The 23,007-nt window shown below is 39.9% G+C and overlaps 1 protein-coding gene and 1 long non-coding RNA gene across 4 annotated transcripts in view; one reads left to right on the top strand and one right to left on the bottom strand.

The window, feature by feature from the left end:
- Nucleotides 1-23,007, top strand: part of LOC306837454 — a 96,060-nt gene that overhangs the window by 41,311 nt on the left and 31,742 nt on the right. Inside the window, exon 3 of one of the 3 annotated variants that reach the window (XR_013780933.1) lies at nucleotides 18,291-18,369. The exons of 1 other annotated variant lie outside the window; for it this stretch is intronic. This is a non-coding gene — a long non-coding RNA (uncharacterized lncRNA). Of the gene's footprint in view, nucleotides 1-6,092; nucleotides 7,958-18,290; nucleotides 18,370-23,007 lie in introns of those variants that run through there. One more of the 3 variants, XR_013780934.1, reaches the window with a different exon arrangement.
- Nucleotides 2,797-20,162, bottom strand: fgf10a (fibroblast growth factor 10a). Its single transcript, XM_079365147.1, has 3 exons — nucleotides 18,233-20,162; nucleotides 5,379-5,482; nucleotides 2,797-3,529 (listed from the first exon to the last, which is right to left on the bottom strand). Exons 1-3 carry the CDS (start codon nucleotides 18,681-18,683, stop codon nucleotides 3,329-3,331), a joined length of 756 nt encoding a protein of 251 aa, XP_079221273.1. The 5' UTR covers nucleotides 18,684-20,162; the 3' UTR covers nucleotides 2,797-3,328.

Genomic DNA, 23,007 nt, shown 5'->3' with positions numbered 1-23,007 from the left:
TTCATTTGAGGTCCGACACAGGTCTGATAGATCCTGATGTAGTCAAAACAGAAACCGCATACTGAGCCTCGCCACATGCCTCAACAAACCAAACACTAACCAAACAAATCCAAGCACAACACTCAGAAATGACATTGGAAAACAGTTTTTAGGAACATGTTCGGCCCACTGTAGAAACGGGAGGGAGATGCGTGGCCCGGTGCCGCCAAGCACACCAACTAAGATGTCACTGGGGTTGATAATCAGAGTCGAACATCTGTCTTGGATAAATGCCCCCCCTTTTAAAATCTGGTCTTGTTACGCATTATGGTTAGAGGCAAGAGCACATTAAGTCGTATTAAAAGTGCAATAAAACTACATTCTGAGAGTTCTACACGTAATATATAATCAGATAGATTCTAAGTTCTGGAAATGAACAAGTGGACAAATAAGTCTCAAACATGAGATCAAGTGTAGTTTCCTGTTTTGTAACAAGTCAGTTTTAAAAAGGTTTATTTCTGAAGGTCTACCACCAAATCATGAAGACATCTTGGCTTAGGAATGCCAGCCCTTGAACTTTATGAGGGAGGGCGAAGGGGGGAAAGGAGGAGGAGAGGATCAGTGTCTTGAACACATTTCAAAGTAATTGTACTTGATATGTCGTTTACAGAACACCCAAGTAATCATATAAACAAAGGACTAGATGCCCTGGGAGGATGAAAGGAAATTTGAATCTCGCTCTGATTCATCATACTTACTCACATTTTGACACAAGTTTCAGGCACTGAGGATTCCGCATAAAAAGAGGATCGAGGACCTCTTTGCAATAAACACAGCGGGATAGACCCACTCTGGTGGATTCCATCATCCTCGGAAATGAAGTAACAAACATATACATACAGAGAAAACAGATGGCAGAGAGTTGAAATGATGGACGCGATGAAAAAAAATTGCTGTAAAGCGTGTGTTTGTGTTTGTTCGATAACTTTACCCTTGGTCTGAGACGGTAATCTTGGAACCTATTTGAGCTCTACCGAGAAATGACAAAAGTTTTAAAACAACGGGGGGGGGGGGGGGAGTGAAACTAAAGGCAGCAGAGGGGGAAGATTCCAAGACCAAGGCAGCAAAAACATAATAGAAGGAGTTGAAGAGGGAAAGCGAGAGAGGACGAAAGAAAACATGACATCATAGTTAATTAGAATCAGGTGATAAACAAGGCAGTGATATTTATGTTAAACCATATGCCCTACTCCATGTGTCTTTGTGTCTCCGGGGGCACAGCAACAGGTTTCAGACAAGTAAGGTCAAGGCAGAGGCCTTCCCCAGCTGCTAGACCACACGAGTGCACACACCTCTTTGCCCAGCCGCATAAGTGTGTGTTTGTGTGCGTGCGTACGTGCGTGCAAGTCGACTGTTTCTTAAGCCTGTTTGGTCTTTGTTGTTTTCAAATAAAAGAATGGTTGTCCTCCAAGAAGCCATGTTAGCCAGGTCATCTGCTGGTAATCTGTCAGAAGTTTGAATCTAGTACAGATTCCTGATCCATGTTTTGTTTTCAAAATCACTCCACTTACATACTTGTGGAATGATTACTGGATGAAGTAAATAATGACGCCTCTAAGGTGTCAAAATACTTAGTTTTGCGTGCATTTAGATTTTTGAACTTTTGACATAATGGGATCATCATCATCCAAACAAAACGTTCAGTTGGGCTGAAAAACAATTCTGCCATAGCATCGATATCACTCGCAATTTTCAGATTTTAGAATTCAATTGAAAAAGATTTTTGAACATTTTGAGTCTTTAGTGTAATTTCTCCGACACAGCATGCTGGAAACAGTGTCGTAAATTAGCCAAATTAGCCAGAAAGCTAGTTTACATCTGGCAAGGTGAAAGTTCAATCTAGAGTCAAGAAAACACGTTTGTATCATTGACCATGATGTTAAACATGCTGATGACATTCCGCAGAACACATGCATGCATTTGATCAAAGCAGGGTACTTTAACATCATATTCTGTTTCCTTATTCCAAATGATGAATAAAAATAAATGTAACCTTTTCTCTAAAAGCTCTAGGAAATATGCTTTTTAGGTTTTTTGAAGTACCTTTGGTCATGTATTCAGCACAGTCAGAATATCAGTTTTATGGCCTCCAAACAGCTTACAGTTTCAGTTAGGTCTGTTCGTGTGACATAAACCAGCTTTCCAACTCTTACCTGGATTAACTAGAAAATTTTTAACAGCTGCATGTAAAAAGGAATGTCAATTGAATATTTATTTTCATCAGCCAACAGCTCAATAAGAATATTGTCTTGATCAAATATTTATGAATGTATACAAAGTTTAACCATAAAAATCAAAAGGAAAGGCTGAATGTCGCCACCGTAAGGAAAAGTGGGATTTTCCAATTCTGTTGAAAATGTGGGGAGGGGAATAACAGACTATCTTGTTTTGATTTCATAACAAAAAAATGACAGCTCATTTTGAAACTGGTGAACTGAAACATACTCATTTTAGTCCACTGAGTTACTTTTCATTTGTAGCACTTTGTATAATTACACTGAGAGGAAAAAGTGAAAGAAATATTGCGTCAACTGATGAACTGAATCTTCTTCAGTGTTTTTGCATGTATATGTATTTATTTCTATCTCTGGGATGTTGACACTGAACAACCCTACAAATATCTGAACGGATTTTAAGCCAGTCAAACACCTTAAAGACAAATGTATCTTTATATTTATTCCGGTAAATGATTAGTATTCAAAAACAGAAGCATAAATGGTCAAAGAGACAAAAAAAAAATGTCCTTTTTGTGTTTTTGTTCTATTCTGTTAAATATTACACAAAATAAATAAATCAAAGGAAAAACATGATGATAGTGTTAGACTTGCGGCTGGTTGGAGCTAAATGACTTAAACTTTTCCTTTTCATCGTTTGTCTTTCCGATGTCTTCGTCTTCCCCTCCATCGATACTTCCTCTTCTCTTCTTGTCCCTCCCTTACACACAAAGTCATAACTTAATCCAGAGCGTCACATGTATACAAATCTGGAAATGTACTTACTAACCACATTTTGGCACAGATTCAATTTCTTTTCATATTTTCTACCTGGCCAATGTACTTGATAACTTAAAACTGAAAATAATATATACAATGTATAGCAATATATCTTATTTCTTTCTTTAAAAATAGAAATGCCTCTATCCAACAGAGATAAAATGTTCATAGGTTTCAATTCTTTTCCTCCTCAGTGCATCATTCAGATCTGATTTAGATCAGTCCAATATCGCTGTACCTCAACAAAGTCTGGTCGCCTGCAGTGTACAAAGCTCTCTTATGGCTTATAAGTCCAATCATCGTGGTTGCACCACAATGGGCAGGAAGTGAGTTGCTGTGTTTTTCCTTCTTGTCTTCCTCCCTCTCATTGGTTTGCCGTTGGCGTTCAGTCCCACAAACATGTGCTTCTTCTTGTTGCGCCACTCGGCTGAAGCGTAGGTGTTGTACTTGTTCTCCTCGATGCGTTCAATCAGACGACAGTCTAAACCGAAGTCCCTCTGCATGGGAGAGACAAAGGGTGTAAGTGTCATCACGTGGGGGAGAACAGATCAGAGCAGATTAACAACGATTTTGTAAATGGGAAGTGAAAATGTAAATCTCTTTATGGACAAGGACATTTTTCACTACTTCATGACTATTTATTGAAGTGATCGATTGTTTAATCTATCAAAATAAAAGCTCCTAAAATTCTTCCTTTAGGCCTTGTGTTGACACAGCAACAGCATGTTGTTTACATTTTAGAACAACACAGGTCGACAAACGATCTCCATTGTATAAGAAGTTGTTGTAAAATTTCCTGTGGAATCTAGGCCCACTAGAAAACACAAAATGGACAGGAAATTGTGATTGGGAAAGACGTTGTCTGTGTGTCTCTTGACTGCAGTTGCAGGGTTGTGGGTTTGTGTACGATTGGGTGGCGATGGAGAGGTAGGCATGAGATGTGTGACATCTTCAAAGTTGGGCTCTGGGCCAGCGAAGAGCGCCAGGACACCATGTTCAATTACCGCAGTGACCACCCACTGCTAAATAAAGACAAAGGGATCTGAGAGAGTAACATTTGTCAGTTTACTAGAAGCTGCCCTTGTGCTTAGGGCTAACTTCACTTAAACTTGATATTCATGAGCAAAAATTAAATTGCTCTGATTGTGCACGCACACACATGCACACACAAGCACACACACATGCACAACAGACATGCACTCACAATATCATATCTCTCTCTCTCTCTCTCTCTCTCTCTCTCTCTCTCTCTCTCTCTCTCTCTCTCTGTGTACCAAGCCACAGCTGTTCGAATTGGTTCCAGAAGTTCAGCTTTTTTACCCAACACTGCTTGTTCCTCAGTACAAGCGAACAATGTATTTGGGTATTATGTATTAGTATTTGGGTACTGGCTGCATTTCAAGTCAGTGATATGAAAAGCAGTTTGTAAAAATGAATTATAATTGTAAGTGACATCAAATTATATTCATGAATCTTTTAAGGAATGTTTTTCAAGCCTAACCCTTCTCTACGTCAAAATAGAAAAGTAACTTTGCGCAAACCAATCAATTAAAATAATTTGTCTGTTTTTTTTTTCCTTCTCATTTATACAATCGTCTGGAAAGTTCAAAACAATCATAAAGCTGTGATTCACCTATATTTTGTCCATGGTCTGAAACAATGATTTCATTTGATGACCACTGGATAAAGAAGTCACTGTGGAAACCCATCAAGTGTAATCGAACGCCGGCCCTTCACCGCTCGAGCTACTATGGCTAGTGTTGCACCTAGCAGAAGACGTCATGGGAATTCAGTTTCAGGCCATGCAACAGAATGCCTCTCTGTCTTCCTCTACCGTGTGTCATTTCATCTGTGGTGTGGCTCCGGAGAGACACGCTGAAAGTTTGGGTCTTTCAAAGTAAGAAAAAGAGAGGAAAAAAATGGAGAATGAAATGAAGTAAAGGGAGGGAAGTGGAGAAAACAAATGAAACAAGGGCTTCCCTCCCCAGAGGGACTGAAGCAGAATAGAGAAACTGAAGGATTGTGTTTCCTGTTTCTGAATGGAGCAGTGAGGAGAGGTAGGTAGCAGAGAGGAGAGGCCTGCTCACATTGATTAACTTTGGTTCCTATTTCCGGAGTCTTGCAGTGTATTGTTTTAGAGAGCATTTAGGAAAATTTAATGCGGCCTCGGGAGAAAAGTCTTTACTTTTGCTTCATTAAGATTCAGTGATTTAACACTGTGTCACTGATGTTTCTCCAAAAGAGAAACATCATTAGACTGAAAAGTGTAGGAAATTGACCACCTTGAAACAGCGTTTTGGACATCCCACATTTAAATTGGCAGATCATTGGGAAACTGCTACTCACCGCTCCGTACAATTCACCCTTCTTGCTGATTGCCAGGTAGTAGTTGCTGCTGAGGCCCCTGATGGCCACCACTCCCACATCCACAGACTTGATCTCCAAAATACCTGATGTATCAAGAACATAGACAAACATGTCAAGTATATAAACCTGGAGAAGAAAAAAATGTGCTTCGAAGAAACTGTCACAAAAACATTTTTCTGATTCAGCCATGTGAAATAGACTGTCGAATAATTAACCGATCCCAATTAACTGCTAGATCACTTTGTCAACAATGGTGCATGGAAATCCACATTGGATGTTTTGAGTGTGGAATATAGTGCATGATGAATATCATTAACCTTGACCACGACCCTTTTCAGATACAAGTCAATGATAAGATAGCAGTGTGCACAGGACGGTCTAACTGACATGGTACAGTTCACAAAATCACAGGTAGCAATCCTTTTATTTTAATTTATATCTGGAAGCTGTTGATGTCAAATGATGCATCTTGAAATACATGATCTAAATGAAAACATTATAAAATAGAAAATCTAAATTGTCTCAGTTATTCCCCCACCCTCCTTATTTTTTTCTCCACTGGGTTACAGTCAGACCTCGTAGTGGCCTCTTGCCCCGTTCAATTGCTGCTTAGCTTTTGGGCTGTGTGCCCTGGGACCAAGGTGTAAGCCAGGAAAAAACATTTCTCCGTTCTCTGTTTGTTTTTCTGACCAGGGGAGCGCAGGCAGGCGTTCACATGGACGCGACGGAGAGAGCCTCTGTGGCTGCCAAGCTGGCAAGAGGTCAAGGCGTCCGTATCAGTTTTCAAGCCTGCACCAATTACTGGTTTAAGCTGTGGTTGCCGGCCCTTTCTTCTCTCTTCCTAAAGTCAGTTACACCAAGCCATAAAACTATCAGTGGTTTGAGAGGATTAGTTAAAGGGCCTAGAAGGAAAGTGCAGACTGGCTGCAGGAATAGTATAAAGGAACAGGGTCATCATGTAATCAGTACGCTATCTCTAATACTCTTACATTTGTCTTTCTGAGATTTCTGACTTTGTGATGGGAAACTTAATGACCTGACGGTTTACCGAAAAACAATTCAAATAGTTCTAATTTTCTGGGAAGACAACTGGCTAGAGACGTGATGGAGGTCCCTGTGACAGACTGAAGACGAGCACAGCTTCAGGCACACATTTAGAATCCTAATTGGGTAAATACAGTTTGTTAAACCTCCCAGCTTGGAGAAGAAGTAGATCATCACAACACCGATCTATCAGGCTCTAGATGTTCCATCTTGTTGCACTTTAAGTGACATTTCTGAGCTGTGACAAGTCCACTCCACCTGTTCAAACCCTCGTCCCCTCCGTCCGTTTGATGTGGTTTGTAGAAAACCAAAGCACAGAGCTCTTTTATGGCCCCTTAACCAGTTACCAGAAGCAGCCTGTGCTGCCCGTGAGTTAAAAGGAGAGGCTGCAACAAAAGGCTTAGATTGCAACATCAGAGTTTATAGCAGGGAGAAAAACAGGACCAGAGCCTGTGACAAAGGCCCTTACATCAGGTTTTAAGATAAACACAAAGACTGATGCAGACACTTTTATTCTTATGTGTCTTGAGTCTGTATGGGTTTTTTTTGCAGTCTGTCTACCTCCTTGTGTTTCCTGGATCTCAGCCCAGTGTGAATACATTTTCTTAATGCAGAAAAAAAAGTTTTTATGATCTAAAGCTGAAAGTACAAATAGTACAAGGTTCAGCTAATGTAAAAGGCATGAACATTTTCCGCTATCTACATTTTTTCTTAAAGCTACCAAAGGCAAACACCTGCGTGTAACAGGGCAACACTACAACTTTCATAAAAATGAGCCAAATGGGTCTCTGCCAGCTGAGTCCAAACTGTAACACTAACTGAGCTATGAGTACAAATAAACACAGCCTGGCCTTCTAACAGTGAGAACCTGTTCATTAACCACTTCATAAAGGCCACTATGAGGTTCAGTGTGTTTCAGGGCCAAAACTTAACTCCAATGTAACCCTGTTAAATCTTTCAACGTGAAGGGAATCTGCTATTTAAAAAGCGGTACTGTTCACTCATACCTTGGAAGAATGTGTGAGTGAACAGCAAGTTATGTTTTTGCTTATAAGAAGTGATGCTGACGTTCAACAGTTTGTAAAATGTATTTGCTATGGATGGTTGTTGTTTTAGTTTTAGGAGACCTAAACGGTCATTTCTTTCTTTACTGTCTAGTTTCTATTATTTTACTCTGAATTTTTTAATGCTACATTTCCTACTTCTATCAGCTTTTGTCCCCCTCACAGTAAACCCCTTTGTTAAGGGTAAAGAGACATTAGACACAAGTTCATATTATTGTAAGGGCTGTTGCTTCACAGAACATACTCTTTGGCTTGCTTTGAAACTTATTTTACTTTTAAAATGTTGAAATTTTGAAGGGGTTAAAATTTGGTTATTAGCAGTAAGGTGGCTGTATGGAGGGCAGTCAGTGCTAGTGATTTGCAACAGAGTCCTTTGTTTAGAAAAATACCATTTCTTCAAACATAAGCATTCATCTTTGAAAGCGTCTGATAACGAAAATAAAGTTAAACAAATTGATGATTTACATTTTGGTTTGCAGTGTTTTTGTTTCCACACCCCTTTAAAAATAATGAAGATATTGAAAAAGTAGTCGTAGATTTATTTAAATGAAAGTTTGTGAAATGTGTCTAATGTTTTATTGAAATTCCAATTGTCACTCGATTTGTCTATTTTGAGATGCATGACAGATGATAGTGTTGGCAGCATTTTTTTTTTTCATCACTAACATACTGAACATAGAAACACAGGAAACCACACGCAAACATTACATGTCAACATGTTCACTAATCCACACACAACTCCAGATAGTTACACACAAACAAAGAGCTTCCTTTCACTCCTCTGCCCCGCCTCCTTTGGAGAGCCACTCAGTGAGACTCCAGCTGAACCTAAAGGTTACGGGAGGTTATGAAAATGTTTCCACGTTTTATCCAGTGGACTTTTTGAAGATTATGCTGTGGTTGTTCACAGTCTGACCTTGACACGGTGACCTGCTGTGAGCGGATCTACTGTGTGCAAGTAGGCCTGAGAGATGGGTTTCACTCTTATTGTGAAATATTGTCACTTGCAGACAAGTTTGAGTCATGAACTCCCCTCAGTGAAATGGGTTAGTCCTTCTATTCTGGGGCCAATATTCTTGGGTATTTGTTTAAAACACTCCAACTAATTCTTCCACTTTCTCTTTGATAGATAAAAGTGACATCCAGGAAACAAGAGGCAAGAGTAGCTTTATGTATTGTTTTAAGATTTCATGTCTGATTTGAATCAGATGAGGTTTAAATAAAAGATCATATTTCTCTTTTAAACTGTGACTGATGACATCTCATATCCTTTGTGACATTTGTGTTTACATCCATGTGACTGCTAAAAGAATCAAAAGAAAGCAAATCCACACAAAAAAAAGATTAAACAGGAGAATAAAGGAATGCAGAACAAAAAAAGGACCGACATTTGGAAATTCTACTATATTTTGAAATGTGCAAAAAAAAAAAAAGTGAACAATATTTTTGCGAACAGACCATCTTGGCTGCTTCAACATTTCCCCAAAACCATCCTTTTACCACGATTAAACACTGTCCTTTGCGTGATTTGCTCTCAGAGTTTGCTTGAATATTTATGGCTTTTTATGAAGAGGGAAAGAATACTTCTAGGTTTTGCTGGCAGAGTCATTGGGTTGGAGTGGAAATTGCTGTATATTTTGTGTTTGGAGGAGCATTGAGGTATTGGGTTAGACTGATGTGGTTGACAACAGTATCATACTGCGCTAAGTGGCCACATCAAAGCCTGCCTGGCCAACGGATTTTAACCAAAGCTGAGAAAAAAAAGGCCTGTTTCTGATTTTCACAATACAGTATTTTGGAAATGGTTCTGAAAAACGATTTTGCTTTTTTTGTATATCTGGGTTACAAATCACATTGAACAGATCAAATCACATTGAACATTGAACAGACATCGAGTCACCTTTCAAAGCAGGGTTGTAAAATTTGAGCCACACTAGTATTAAACAGCGTATTCCTGCCCCAATTTATTTCCTTCCCTGACAGAAACACTCGCATCACTGTCTCTCTTGTTCGACAGAAATAGCTGAAACCACACACTGTTGGAGCTGTGAGTGAGTTCAGAACAGGAGGAGGTACGCAAGTAAAATCACATGCAGATTATTAAAAATCAAACAAAAGGGATCTAAGAAAACCCCGTCATGTGCGATCTACTAAGCGCAGTAAGACCTAAGCAAATTGTGAGACATATCAAGAGTGGAAATCAAAGGAGATATTAAGAGATCAGGTAGAGAAAAAAAAAACTGTGAATCCTTTAACACAGTTGACTTTGTAACATGATAAGGTGCAAAAGCTGCCAGTTTCTGTCAAAATATTTCACTGGCCTGACACGGCAGGAGTTATGTTTTCAGGCAAAGTGCTGTGACGACTGTCTGCATTTCACACATTTTTCATTTATAGTTCAGCTGCCTGTGCAATCTTACCCAACTGTTGTGGTCTGAGTTGTTGGTGTTGGACTTTAAAAGCTTTTAAAAATCTTGTTATTTTACACCACAAATATATGCACTGACATGCAGGGATATAATTCAGTTTGTCACACAAATCTTTCTGTCTCTGCGTTTTTCTTTTCTTTGTCTCGACTCACAAATGCATTTACATGGGTTCACCGACGAACACTAACACACACACACACACACACACACACACACGCACATACAGACACGCACACAAACGGGGTAATTAGCTGGCATTCCTTGCTGCTCTGCTGAAACGACCAGGCTATCCAGATGCCTCTCTGGACTCAACTCTCAGCTCTACCTTTGATGACTGCATTAGGACCCTCACTTTCATGCTGTGTGTGTGTGTGTGTGTGTGTGTGTGTGTGTGTGTGTGTGTGTGTGTGTGTGTGTGTGTGTGTGTGTGTGTGTGTGTGTGTGTGTGTGTGTGTGTGTGTGTGTGTGTGTGTGTGTGTGTGTGTGTGTGTGTGTGTGTGTGTGTGTGTGTGTGTGTGTGTGTGTGTGTGTGTGTGTGTGTGTGTGTGTGTGTGTGTGTGTGTGTGTGTGTGTGTGTGTGTGTGTGTGGTTGGTGGATGTTATCTGTCACAGATGTATTTCTTTACCTCCCACGGTTTTACAGGCCATGAATTCTGTCTGTTCATGTGCACGTAGCTAACGCCAAAGAGACACATTCAGTGTAAGGCTTTCAGAGAAGATCTTATATAGATGTTCTATGGATCAGTTGAGGCATACGTTTTTGAAGGACTTCAAATCCCACATGGATGACTGTTTTAATGTAAAAGTTATATTCGTGAATGACTTGATCTTCTGCAGAACATGACAATCCTAATATTATACAGCAAAAGGAAGTGTCTTCAAATGTTGTCTTACTATCCACCAAAACGATTTAATGTATTGGGAAGAGGAGAAAAGCAGAAAAACGCCACATTGGAGCAGAATGTGAATGTGAGTGTTGATGACTCATCCTACAATAAGTCAGGACGGTGAGGCCCTGAGGTTTTCACTATCCTTTTGTCTTCATATTCTCACATTTAGCATTCCTGGCTGCTGTTAAAGCCAATATTCTTAACGTCCTGCTTATAACAAAAAAAGTGATCTAAATGAAGAGAATTAAATAAAAATCTGAATGCTATTTCATAGGTTATAGTTGCTCATAACGTTATAGATAGATAGACGATTATAATTCTAAAGAGCACTGCATAACTGTACATTTCCATCTTGAGTATTATGCATGCTTTTGCCCAGGAGCTGTTCAGTTTACTGCTACAAGAGGTCACTGTTCTGCACCATCCAAAAAGAGGACTTATTAGCTTAAATTACTCAAAAGAACGTTTGACTTTATACTTTCACAACAAATAAGAACAGGCTCTGACGTTGCTTTGCTGACGAGCATCTTGGTGAATCTGCAAAGCATGCACTTTTAAAGTCATCAACTGTAAATGATGCTAACAACTTTCCCATCACTGTTTACTCCATGCTGAGTCAAAGACGCTGCGATTCCGTTTCTTCAGTTTGTTTCCAAATGTCATGACTTTCTGTTGTTCAGACACAAACAAACTGTTGAATTTTTGTCAGGACAGCTCGGAGAGGACACAAACACTGAGCTGAATGTGCTACATGCTTCTTATGCAACAAGGACCTTCAGGAATAGTTCAAAAGGACTTCCTGAAGCTTTCCAATCCTAAGGGTATCAGTGTGTGGTGTACACGTGATTAAGCTAAAGAAAAAGAAGTAGTTACATGGGAACAATTATCGAAACTTAATCTTGAGAGTTATTTAGAAACTTGGTCAATTCCCGAGAATCCATCATTCTAATGTTTCCCTTCTCTTGCTCCCTCCTTCTTGGATGTTTATGATTGCACTTTGCAAAATTCATCTACATAACATAAACAATGAAAAAGAACGCCTGTTAAAAACAAAGACATCCCACTTGGGTTTTTTCGTGGACAATAATGAACTCTGTGTTTAGATCCATTTGCTTGTCAGAGAGTCGCAGCTGTAGGTTTCACAGAAACTTGATTTGCTGCTTTAAGACTTTTGTTTAAGATGGTGTCTTGCGACTTGGGTTTGTGGCAGGTTACACAAGAAATCTGGTTTTCATTTGAGGTTTTTTTTTGTTGTCGCTGACACATTAATGGACAGCAGGGTGAATTGATGGGAAAATATCAAGTGGTGATGAAAGGAAATACGGACACAGAGATGAAATGAGACAGATCTTGTCAGTGTCCTCAGTGACGCTTTTCAGAAACAGCCTTTTAAAGTAAAATTGAACTTAGATATTGTAGAATGTTCTTTACTCTAATTTTGGAGAGTTAGACCAGTTGCTTTCAACATTGCACTTTTCCTGAGATGCCAAGTTAAGACACATATGCTGTAAATTACCCCATTTGGACAGTTATGGAGTCAAAGGGTTCATCTGATAAACCAATGCCTTAACCATATGTGATGACTGACTTTTTCAAACTCAGTTCATGTATTTTGAAGACCACAAATGGAAAAAAAAAACGTATTAAAATGCACCCACAACTTTGTATTGAAGGCACCCAAGTCTAATCAAGATTGTAAGTTTAAAATGTAAATTGATAAAAAAAAAAAAAAAGGTTTTTAATAAAGGTTCATAGAGATTAATAAAGATTCATTCGCTCATAACAATAACTTTTATCATAACCATGTGTTGTCAAGATATCAGAATTCTACACTTGATGTGATAGTTGTAAGAATTCAACAATATGTATACCTATTTTAATATGATGCCACAAAAAGTACCACTCACCATTTGGTGATTTTATTTATTGTTACAGTACCGAAACGTTGCCAATGTATTTGTGCAATTTAGAAAGCAATACTTTCTGTTATCTCTGTCTATTTCTAAGAGACATAGAGACTTATCTTTATTTAAGTATCTTTATAGGCAAAGCCAAAAGGAGTTGAGAAATGTCAGTCAGTATATAAGTATTTGTGTTAGACTGTGAATTTTATTGGACCCCAATGCGCTCTCTCTCTCTCTCTCTCTCTCTCTCTCTCTCTCTGTCTCTCTCTCTCTCTCTCTCTTTCTCTCTCTCTCTTTTTCTTTTGGCAACTTTGCCAAAAGTTTGGAGGCAATGTCATTTTTTAAATGCACAGTGTTGAGCGTATTAAATTGAAGAGGTTGACTGCCTTATCAATACCATCACTAAATATACTGAAGGGGAAGTGCCTTAAAAATGAAGAAATCCCACATCTTACCAGACGTATTGAAGGCCTAAAAAGTTTTTTAAATTCCCAGCTATCTCTGTGCAACATAACCAAGCGAACAGTCTTTGTATTTGAGCCTTTGAAGACCTGGTCTTTAGATGTGTGCTTCCCTTTTGTCCCAAACTAAACATTTGATATCAAGGCATCAAAGATTATTTAAAGTTTTTTAGGCTGTCATTCTTTGTTTACAAGGTGTTATCGATGATTTCGCCATTCATAAAAGGCAAGTCACAGTCGAGTAACACTGTTCTTATGTTATATAATGATCTATATTACGTAAGGTTTCATTGTGACAATGTTTGACAAACATCATTAAAGATGGCATCAGCTTATTGGAAAAATAGCTGGTTGACCTATTAGAAACCGTGCCTGTTTGTTTAAACCACGATAATGATTGGTGGAGAGACGATCAGAGGGAGTGAGTATGGAAGGGAGTGCGCAGGTAGTATATGTTTATTGAAAGTTTTCAGAGTACAGCTGGATGTAATGGCTGATGTTAAACTCTGCTCTGGCAGCTTTAGGAGCCTCAATGATAGGTTCAGCGTTTCCTGAACAAGTCTGTGCGGTGACGTTGGCTCACCACTTTTATTTACGGCTCTTGTAGACAAGAGTCCATGAAGATGTCAGAGTAACTTTGAATGAAAAGCAACGCTGACACTAACCTCTGGAGCATCCAGCGACTCCTCATAACTCTCTTTTATGGGCCAATGTTACCTTTTCCCACGAGAATCCTAAACTCAGCTCATCAGGCACAGAGCGAGGAGCAAAATATAATATAGGGACACAGGGAGAGATTGGGAATAATTTCAAGATGTTGAGATTGGAATGACAGCACTTGCTGCAAATTAGCCGTACTTTGCTGAGTCATTGGAGGTTAATGGACACGGGGGAGATGGTAAGAAGTGATTGTGGTTTATACAACCTTAATCAAATATGTCTGAAACACATTTATTTTGCATTTCTCTGGTTAAAAGAGAATTAGACATAAGATTAGCTTTTCTGGAATATGGAATCTTCATTTGAACACGTAATCCTTATAATCCATTTTTTAAAAGTGGATCTGCCAGTGCAGTAAAACATTAGTATATTTAATTTCACTTGTAAATTAGATTTAAAAATATTTTTGTTATTGAAGTAATTTGCTTTTTCGAACTTCCAAGTCATAAAAAAAATAATGCTTGAAGCACATTCATTTGGAAAAAGGGCTGTAACTATGTAAAACAGATTTCCACAAAATCAAATCAAACAAACACAACTGTTATCAAAGTTATAAGAGAATATGTTTTGTCAAAATAAAGGTAGTCAGCTTGATTCATTTAGTTATAGAAAACGGAGGGAAAACTGATTCTACCACACAACTATTATTGCCAAAATAACAGAAACGCCCCAAAGTGACACGTTAGATGTAGCGTTGACCTTTCCATTAACAAAGCTTCCTGACTGGGGTCAATAGGCAGAGGTCAAACCAGAGGGGGCAGGTCGATGTCGTTACCCTAAACATGGACAGCCTCCACTAAATCAGAATAACATCCAGTGTATTAGCCTCTCCATAAATAGTGCTGCGTTATGTGTCGCCTGTGATTAATGTTGACAATAAGTTTGTGTGGCAGCTTCAACAACCCGGGTGACTGCAGTGAGAATCAAAAGCTCCAACTGCGGTCAAGTTGGCACCATTTGAAACTAATTTTGCTACGTACAACCACAAGTCTGCGGTCCGACTGCAAACACATGTCCATTTGTTTCATCGTTTTATTCCAGTGCTTGTAAACAAGATGTGACAGTTTGTGGACGAAGATCGAGGAAAGAGAACAAGGCCAGTCCTGTTGTCTTTGGTCGGTGGAAGTGGGATCAGTGTATTCACTTGACAACGACTCGCATATTCAGACGGGGGAGGCGTCTTATTTCGAAGGCCGTTATAAGGTGAGATGGGTGCAGGACACAAATAGACAAGTTAACACAAACAGGCATCAGTGAGCACGCATTTGCAGCGCAGGCCCAGGATGATGTACTGCGTTCAGCTTTGACAACATGATTAGAAAGACTCGACCGCGGAGGAGAGTCGACCCCAGAGCTGGAGCTGAAAATTCTTCACCACCTCTGACACCGTCTAATGACTCTCATTTGCAATCTGACCTCCTGAACATTACCAGACTACTAGACCACGATAAGAAAGCTAACAACCGCCCCCCTCGACTCTTCGATCTGAAGCTTATGTTCAAGGAGCGCTCCAGTTAGGTCAATAATAATGTCTTATTGGAGCACTTCAGTACACTCCGTTATGTAGCTAAATTCTATTGTATGATAGGATTTTCTAAATTTAGGGTATTTTTGAAAGCTAGCAATATATCACAGGAACAGAACCATATGTTTTTAATGAGCACTTGAAGACCAGAAAACTGCCTCAAAGAACAACTTTCTCCGACAGTCTGCGTGCGGCTTTGAAGCGGTTGATTTGGTTGTACATGCTCCGAAACTATACGGTATAAATGAACAATGTAGAAATCTGTAGCATATGAAAGTAAAAAACAAAAACAAGTGATTAACTATTGGTTGTGCAGAAAAACATAATGTCTCACATGTTGAAAAACCGCGTCCATGTTCTCAGTTAGACCAGGAGAATTTAATTGTTTGGTTTGGTTTATAGGGTACAATTTGTTCTCTGTTGATTGCAAAACACGTGTGAGATAGCAGCAAGTGGCTTATTGCACATGCAAGCTTTGGCATTGATACCAACAGTCAGTGCACCTACACATTCGGTATACCATGATAGTATATACACATGACTTCATCATTATTTCATCACTGCAAAAAGTTTGTCGCCAACTTTCTACCCACCATTTTTTTTTTTAAAGAAATCTATAATATGCTAAACATCTGCACACGCTATCAGTTAGATACTTGATGAAATGCTTTCTAAATATGCTGCCAAGAGAAACCAGGACCTTCCAAACCTCACATGCAAGTGTTTTCCTTTCTTTTCTTTTTAAAAAAAAAAAAAAGTTCTTGCCTACTTTTTCATTTATGAGGCACGACTTGTTGAAAATGATGGATTGCTTTTTTAATGGCATGACCTGATGCAGATTTACCTAGTGACATGTCAAACCCTAATGGTTGGTTGGTTTTTTTGTGCATATGTGTAAAAGAGTGTGTATACATGTCCGTGTGTATGTCAGAGAGGACTGCAGGCGAGGGGGGTGGACGCTAATTGAAATTCCTTCAGCCATGTCTGGCAGAGCCCTGGTGTCTGAGTGGCACACACACAAACACACATGCACACCCATATTCACACTGGCCCTGGCCCTAATAAAAGTGGGCTTTGCCATATGGAGGCCATGTGCTAGAGTGGCCTCTCTGTGCTCTAGTGTGTGTTTGTGAGTGTGTGTGTGTGTGTGTGTCTTATCAGGAGAGGCTTGTACAGCAACCTGAACCCACAGACAGATGCAAACAAACCTATGACATGTGTATCAAACTGTGTGAGTGATCAAGATCCATTCATGTCGTTTTTGACTACACGACACACACCATTACATGCACACACACACACACACACACACACACACACACACACACACACACACACACACACACACACACACACACAGACAGAGAGTAGACGTCATGCAGCCGGAGCCTGTTGTATAAGCATTCAGAACAGCGCTTGTGTTTTGGATGTCGCTCGTCTAACTGATCTGTTGGGGAAACTGTAAGCAGGTAAATGTGGGAGCAATGTTCTGTTCTCCCTCAACAACTACTGTCAATGTGCCCTCAGGGTGCTGCAGCTACTCTGAGACCAGGGTTCTGTGGCAGTGCTGGAGATTTTCCAGATGTGTTTAACCGATAGATAAAGATGATAAAGAGTACACAGTGATTGCAGCTGATTTTCTGTTCTTACTTTTCAGTCATAAATGATAATGGTCACCCTTAAGAGTCTGTATATGTGCTACGGTAAATATATGATCATTTCTTACAGTTTTCATACTAAGTTATTGCTACTATTGTACTGTTTGCTTTTCAATGAACTTAAAAAATGCCAAAATATCACAATAGTTCTATGCATATTTTTCATTTCTATTTCCAGTCTTGTCCCTCAAGATTTTCAAGAAAATCAGAATCATCTGTGCATTGATATTCTTCAAGCCGTCGTAAACGCTTCAGTGATCTCAATGTTCCTTAAAGACCCCAGCGCAGTGTCTTGTTGCACCTCATTGGAGGAATAGTAGTCTATTCTGTGTGAAGGAGTGTAAGTGTGTGAACATGATGCTGAGCGGCGCTGACAGAAGAGCATGCGAGTGCTCAGTGAACCTTCTCAGCATAAATAAAGGTTAACATCATGTTTCATTGCCCTCAAAATGCATACACCAGAGAGAGGGAGACGAATTTACATGGCTGTTACTTTACATCTGATTCAGTATAACCTCATGCTTAGCATATGCCTGCTACTATTATAGCTTCAGCAGAAAAGCAGCGAAAAGCGAAAGTACTTACTTCAAAGTAAGTCATTTTCTCCAGAGGTTTGGTAATAACCCTGTTTTAGATATTTCCTCAAAGAAGAAGACGTTTCTTTGGACAATTTCTAATTGGTTCCAGGGGCTCTCTCATTGCTCTCATTTTTTTTATTTTATTTTTTTTAATCTCCAGGTCTAGTCATTTAGTTTTTTTCCTTATTCACTGTCATGAACTCTCCTCTCTAACTTTCCGCAGTCTGGAAAAGGTTTTTAGGCTTTAAATCAAGCAGCTCTGGTATTTTTCCTCTTGCCTCGTCACCTGTCTTAATGTGCTAAAGTTCTTAAGTAGGAACAAATGGGACATCTCTCAACAGAGGAATGAGCACGATGCAATGTTAGAAATAGAGTGCATTAATTCCTCTTCACTGATCTGAGATTTTTTTCATTACTTTCTTTGTTAATTGTGTTTCCCTTTGCATTTTTCCGCTTTTATTTAAAATTATACACTGAAACTAAGTGAAACAATGGCTCAGTGCAATTTCCGTTGTTGCATAAAAGAAAGAATACAAAAAAAATTAACAAAGTTGACTTACTGTACGGATCGTCCTCACTTTTGGTGCCATTAACTTTCCCCTTCTTGTCGATGCGAAGGAAGAATTTCTGGTAGGAGAACAGTTTCCTCCTGCGCACGTCTCCCTGAAGATGGTTGTAACTGCTCCGCACGTGGCGCCCGACAACTGTCGCTGAGGACGATGAAACATTTGTCGCCCTTGGCAACCTTGCGGAGGATGCTTGCGGAGGTTGCGGCGATGAGTAAAGTGGAAAGGGTGAGGTGAAGACGTTGGAAGGACTACCTCCTGGTGCATTTTGGTTCCTTTTGGAGTCTGGTGACAGAGTGGAGAGCGGTGAGGCTGAGGAAGGTCCGAGCAGGAGAAACAGGAAGAGAAAGGTGATGGGAGTGAGGAGGTGTAAAGGAGATCTGCGGCAGGGGTGGGAGGAGAACCAGGCGACCGGTGCACCTTGTGTCACTGTCCATCTACACATGGTAGTGGAGCTGGGAGAGCTGTGGAGGTGCTCAGGGGCTGGGGCATGCTGAGCTGGGTGCAGGGAGACGGAACAATAGTGGGAGAAACCCCCCCCTGACTGACCGCCAACACCTCCTATGTACAGGGACCCCCACACTCACTGGAACTGTAGGTGAGGAAACCTGTAGAGTTACCTGTTTGAAAAATATTTGTGGCAGCAGATGTAGCTTTTCTTTTTTTTTTTTGTCTTGAGTGATGGAGCTGGAGATGGCAATGCAGCTGCTGATGGTGGTTGAAGCCTGCGGTATTGTGGCCGACTCTGCTGTAGTCCCTGGTGCTGTTTATTCCTCAGCAATGCCGCAGGAATGTGTCAACATCCATAACTCAGATCACCTCGCGATGGGAACAACTGGGGGCTCGCCTCAAAGACCTCTCACCACCTCCTCCCCCGTTCCAACGCTGCTGCTCTTTGCTGGTTGTTGCTCTCACGCGCTAGAAAAATCCTTTTTTTTTTTAAAAGTTTGAATGTAAGCCTATACACTCGATTCCGAAGACAAAAACATACATGAATACTTCATTCATACACGCTGCTAAACATCGACACACATCTCCCGAACCGTTTGTCTTCAGCAAGGCAGAGGAAGAGGTCTGGATAAAAGATGCCTCTTTGCTGAGTACAAAGGGAATAAATAAAAACAGAAAGTAAAAAAAAAAAAAAAAAGGTTAATGCTGCATCTCATAAAATGTTCAGAGAAATCCACGCAAAGGAGGCCATAAAAAAGTCACAAAATCCAGACTTTCCTCTCTTCTCTTCTTTGCCGTCTTTATTTCTCTTTGCAGAGCTGGTTTGAAGTTACTTCGGTGTGCAACAGAGCTCGGCAGTTCTTGTCTTTCTCCCCTCTCTTGTTGTGCGTCCTGTCAGTTAGCTGTGCTCCGTATCTCTCCTCAGTCTTTGCCTCTCTGAGAGCAGGAGCAGCGCGTTGCCTCTCTTCTTTCCTCCTGTGTGTGGCTCCCTCTCTTTTGGCCCCCTCCCTCTTTCCTTTGCCTCTCCCTCTCCTCTATCTCTATCAGCCGAGCTCTGTCTGGTTATCTGGAGTTTCTCTGAGGTGACTGAATCTTGTCTTTCCTTTCACCTTATTTATGTGCTGCAGTTCACCAGATGTCATCTCTTAGTGTAATTGGATGTCTATGAAAACCACTTGGCTTTGAAGAGCCGCGTGCACTTATGTGTGCATGCATGTGTGTTTGCACGTGTGTGTGTGTGTTTGCATTTGAGTGTGTGCAAGAGCATGCAAGGGGGGGTTCTGTCCCACCCAGTTCTTTCTTCCCCTCCCTCTCTCTTTCCCCCTTTTCTCTGTCTCCTCCCCTTAACACACAAAACCCACCAATGGAGCAGAACAGGTCAGAAAAAAGAAAAGACAATTTTTCCTCCATCTATCTCAGGTCCATTTTTCTATATCTCTGATAAGCCTTAAATATTGTTTCTCATTTTCAGTACTTGTGCATCTTACCAGAATAGACCTTAGACATGCTATTTAAAGTATCCCAAAAGGGCTCTTTCTAATTATTTCATCCAAGGAAGTATTATGAAATAAAACATGTCTTTATACGAACACAAAAAACAGTCTTCTGATGTGCTAAGTATGTTAAAAACTCAATTAGTAGCACATAAATGTCGCTTTAACATAGTCATAAATCACAGACACTTTTAGGTGGAGGGCCACATGTTTTTACTCCAGGCTGCTTTGCTAGGACACATTTTACATTTTGATCAGTCAGTATCCATCAATAATGAGCTTTTATGACTTGCTAATTTTAACCTGGGCTACTTTCTTTCTAGAATGGTCATTCCTTGAGATGCTGAAAATAAAGATGTAGTGTAGTGTTAGGTTTCTGCACAGTGTTGATGTCCCACTTAGATTAGCTGATGGCATCAGCTGCTTCATGTGTCCTTAACAATCACAAGCTCATTCACAGCTGAATGGCCACCAGCTGACTTGAAACATCCAATCATATCCACTGCAGCTGTTTTGACACTACCCATCAAACTCTGGGCTCCTTTAACAGCCTTACTTCAATGTTCTTTAGCGTGTTATCTTTTCTTTTGTCCACAAACCTTGAAAAGGTGCTTTATAAAAATATGACTATATACTGTAGTATTACAAAAAAATATCTATGATGTCACAATCAACGTTTGTCAAATGCAGTTTTAAATAAGGACCAGGATGTTCTACTACATCTGGTCTCATTTTGCAGTATGTGAGTCAGCAAGCTTTTTTGACCCACAATCCTCTGCAAAGAGGATGCAAGGTCACATCCATTGAGCTGCTGAGAAAGCACAGAGATATTCCATGGTGCATTTGATTAAATATTGATGCATTTTAGAAGAATCCTGACTGATGCTCTGATTTTTGAGACTCAAGAGTAAAGTGTTTTCTGCACAAAATGTACAGTAACAGTCATTTGCTATAAATGGACCCTTCATTGACAGATGTGTCTCTGACTCAAGTTGTGTGCTCATTTTCCGGATGATGCCGTCTACTTCAGCTGACAGGATGCTCATTAGTTAAATTACCTCCTGTGGTTTTCGTGACTGAGAGGAGATGTCTGAATTCTGTGCCCTCCGTGACACATAACATACCTGATAAAAGCTGTGACTCGTCTTTCCTCAATTCAACATGCAAGCCAGTTTAGCTGAGTCGACTAGCCCTCAGCTGTTTTGACAGACACCATGAAGCGCTGTCTTTCCCAGGAGCCTAATCTCTAGACAAACATCTGAGTGTTTTTGGAGGAAAGAAGCTGTATAAGGTGCATTTCACCTTTCAAGAATCTGGGTCCTCTGTCTGGTTTCAGTGTTGTTTAATTTCCTTTTCACATTGTCAGACAACAGCCATATCTCCGCTTCTGTTTATTCTCTTCTCCTTTTTTGTTCTGTTTATAAGTGTCTCAGATATTTCTCGAACTACTGGCTGGCTCCTGTCCAACTTGTAAGTTTTGCAACAGAAAGATTTAAGTAGCCATGTTTTCTGATCTATTTCCTTTATTCCTTCATTAATTTGCTCAATGTCAAATGATCAAGCATAATTACAGTATTTAAGAGATTTCATGCACTTCTGTTTTGCCTCTGTAACCGTGTAAAAAGAAAGCCCTGCAGAGTTAGCTGTCACATCCCTATGAGGTGTTTAACTAACTGTCATTCAGTCCACTTGACAGCCTCCCTCTTCCTGACTGTTCACACAGCAAAGACTGATTTGATAATGGTGAAAGAGAAACTACTGTGCAGAATTGACAGGAAGCCTAATATAATATGATCACCGATATTTTTTATCTTATTTGACATTCAATAAGTATTTGGGTATTGCAGAGCCATTGATCAGATGTGAGTTTGAGTGCGTTTACTTTTGGGCTAATACCTGACTTTAGGATGAAGACTTGGAACAATTTCTTGAGTAATCATAATCTACCTATTGAACTTGTTTTAAATGCCATTGGAGTTTAGATGGCGAGCAATTGAGAAAATAAAAAGGGAATGACAAGCATTTTAGTTTCCTGCAATTTTATGATGGTTTTTGCAAACCCCTGAGGTGGGAGATGTTCTTGCTGTTTTACCTTGCCTTCCTGTACACAACCAGCTGCTCCATGAGCGTAATTGTCCACATACTTGACTACCGGTACACTACAAGTAACTGGAGTGGTACTCCTTAGTTGCTCCCATGTGGAGACCTATCACCCCCAGACTTGTTTCCATTTACTTTTACAGGTTCCCAGATTGACTTTTTATATGCTTTTATGTTTGTTGCCAGCTAGTTTGACAGGCATTTTTGTAGCTGCGCAGTGGCAATGACACATCATACAGATGTGGATAATTGCAGACTTGTTCCCAAAATTTTTCTGCCAGTGATCTCCCTGCTACTGTATTGACTTTCTCAAATCCCCTTTCCTGTCTCACTGCCCCACAGTTCATGTTTGAATTGTTTCTTGCTTCAGTATTGCATTAATTTTTGAGGAGGTGCACAGTCAATGCACCAACAGATATGAGGCAAACATTATGCGCACACATAAACTAAGTCATTTAGTAAACAATAATGTAGATAGACATTTGTTACAATAAACAATAACTGCCCCCCCCCCCACACACACTTACATATACTGTATAATAACCCGAAACAAGATTTAGAAGGCCCCCTGTGTGACTACAAAATTCAAAAACAAAACCTGTGCAATTAAAAATATACTCATACTAAGAAATGTGCATAACCTCTGAAGGAAAATAAATATTTGCTTTTGAAGTAAACCCAATCCTTTTTATAAGATAACTCTTAACATTTATTTTTTTTAAATAG

Source organism: Symphodus melops, assembly GCF_947650265.1.
Source record: "Symphodus melops genome assembly, chromosome: 16".
NCBI lineage: Eukaryota > Metazoa > Chordata > Actinopteri > Labriformes > Labridae > Symphodus > Symphodus melops.
Note: the sequence above shows the minus strand (reverse complement) of the source record. Positions and strands in the feature narration are given on the sequence as shown.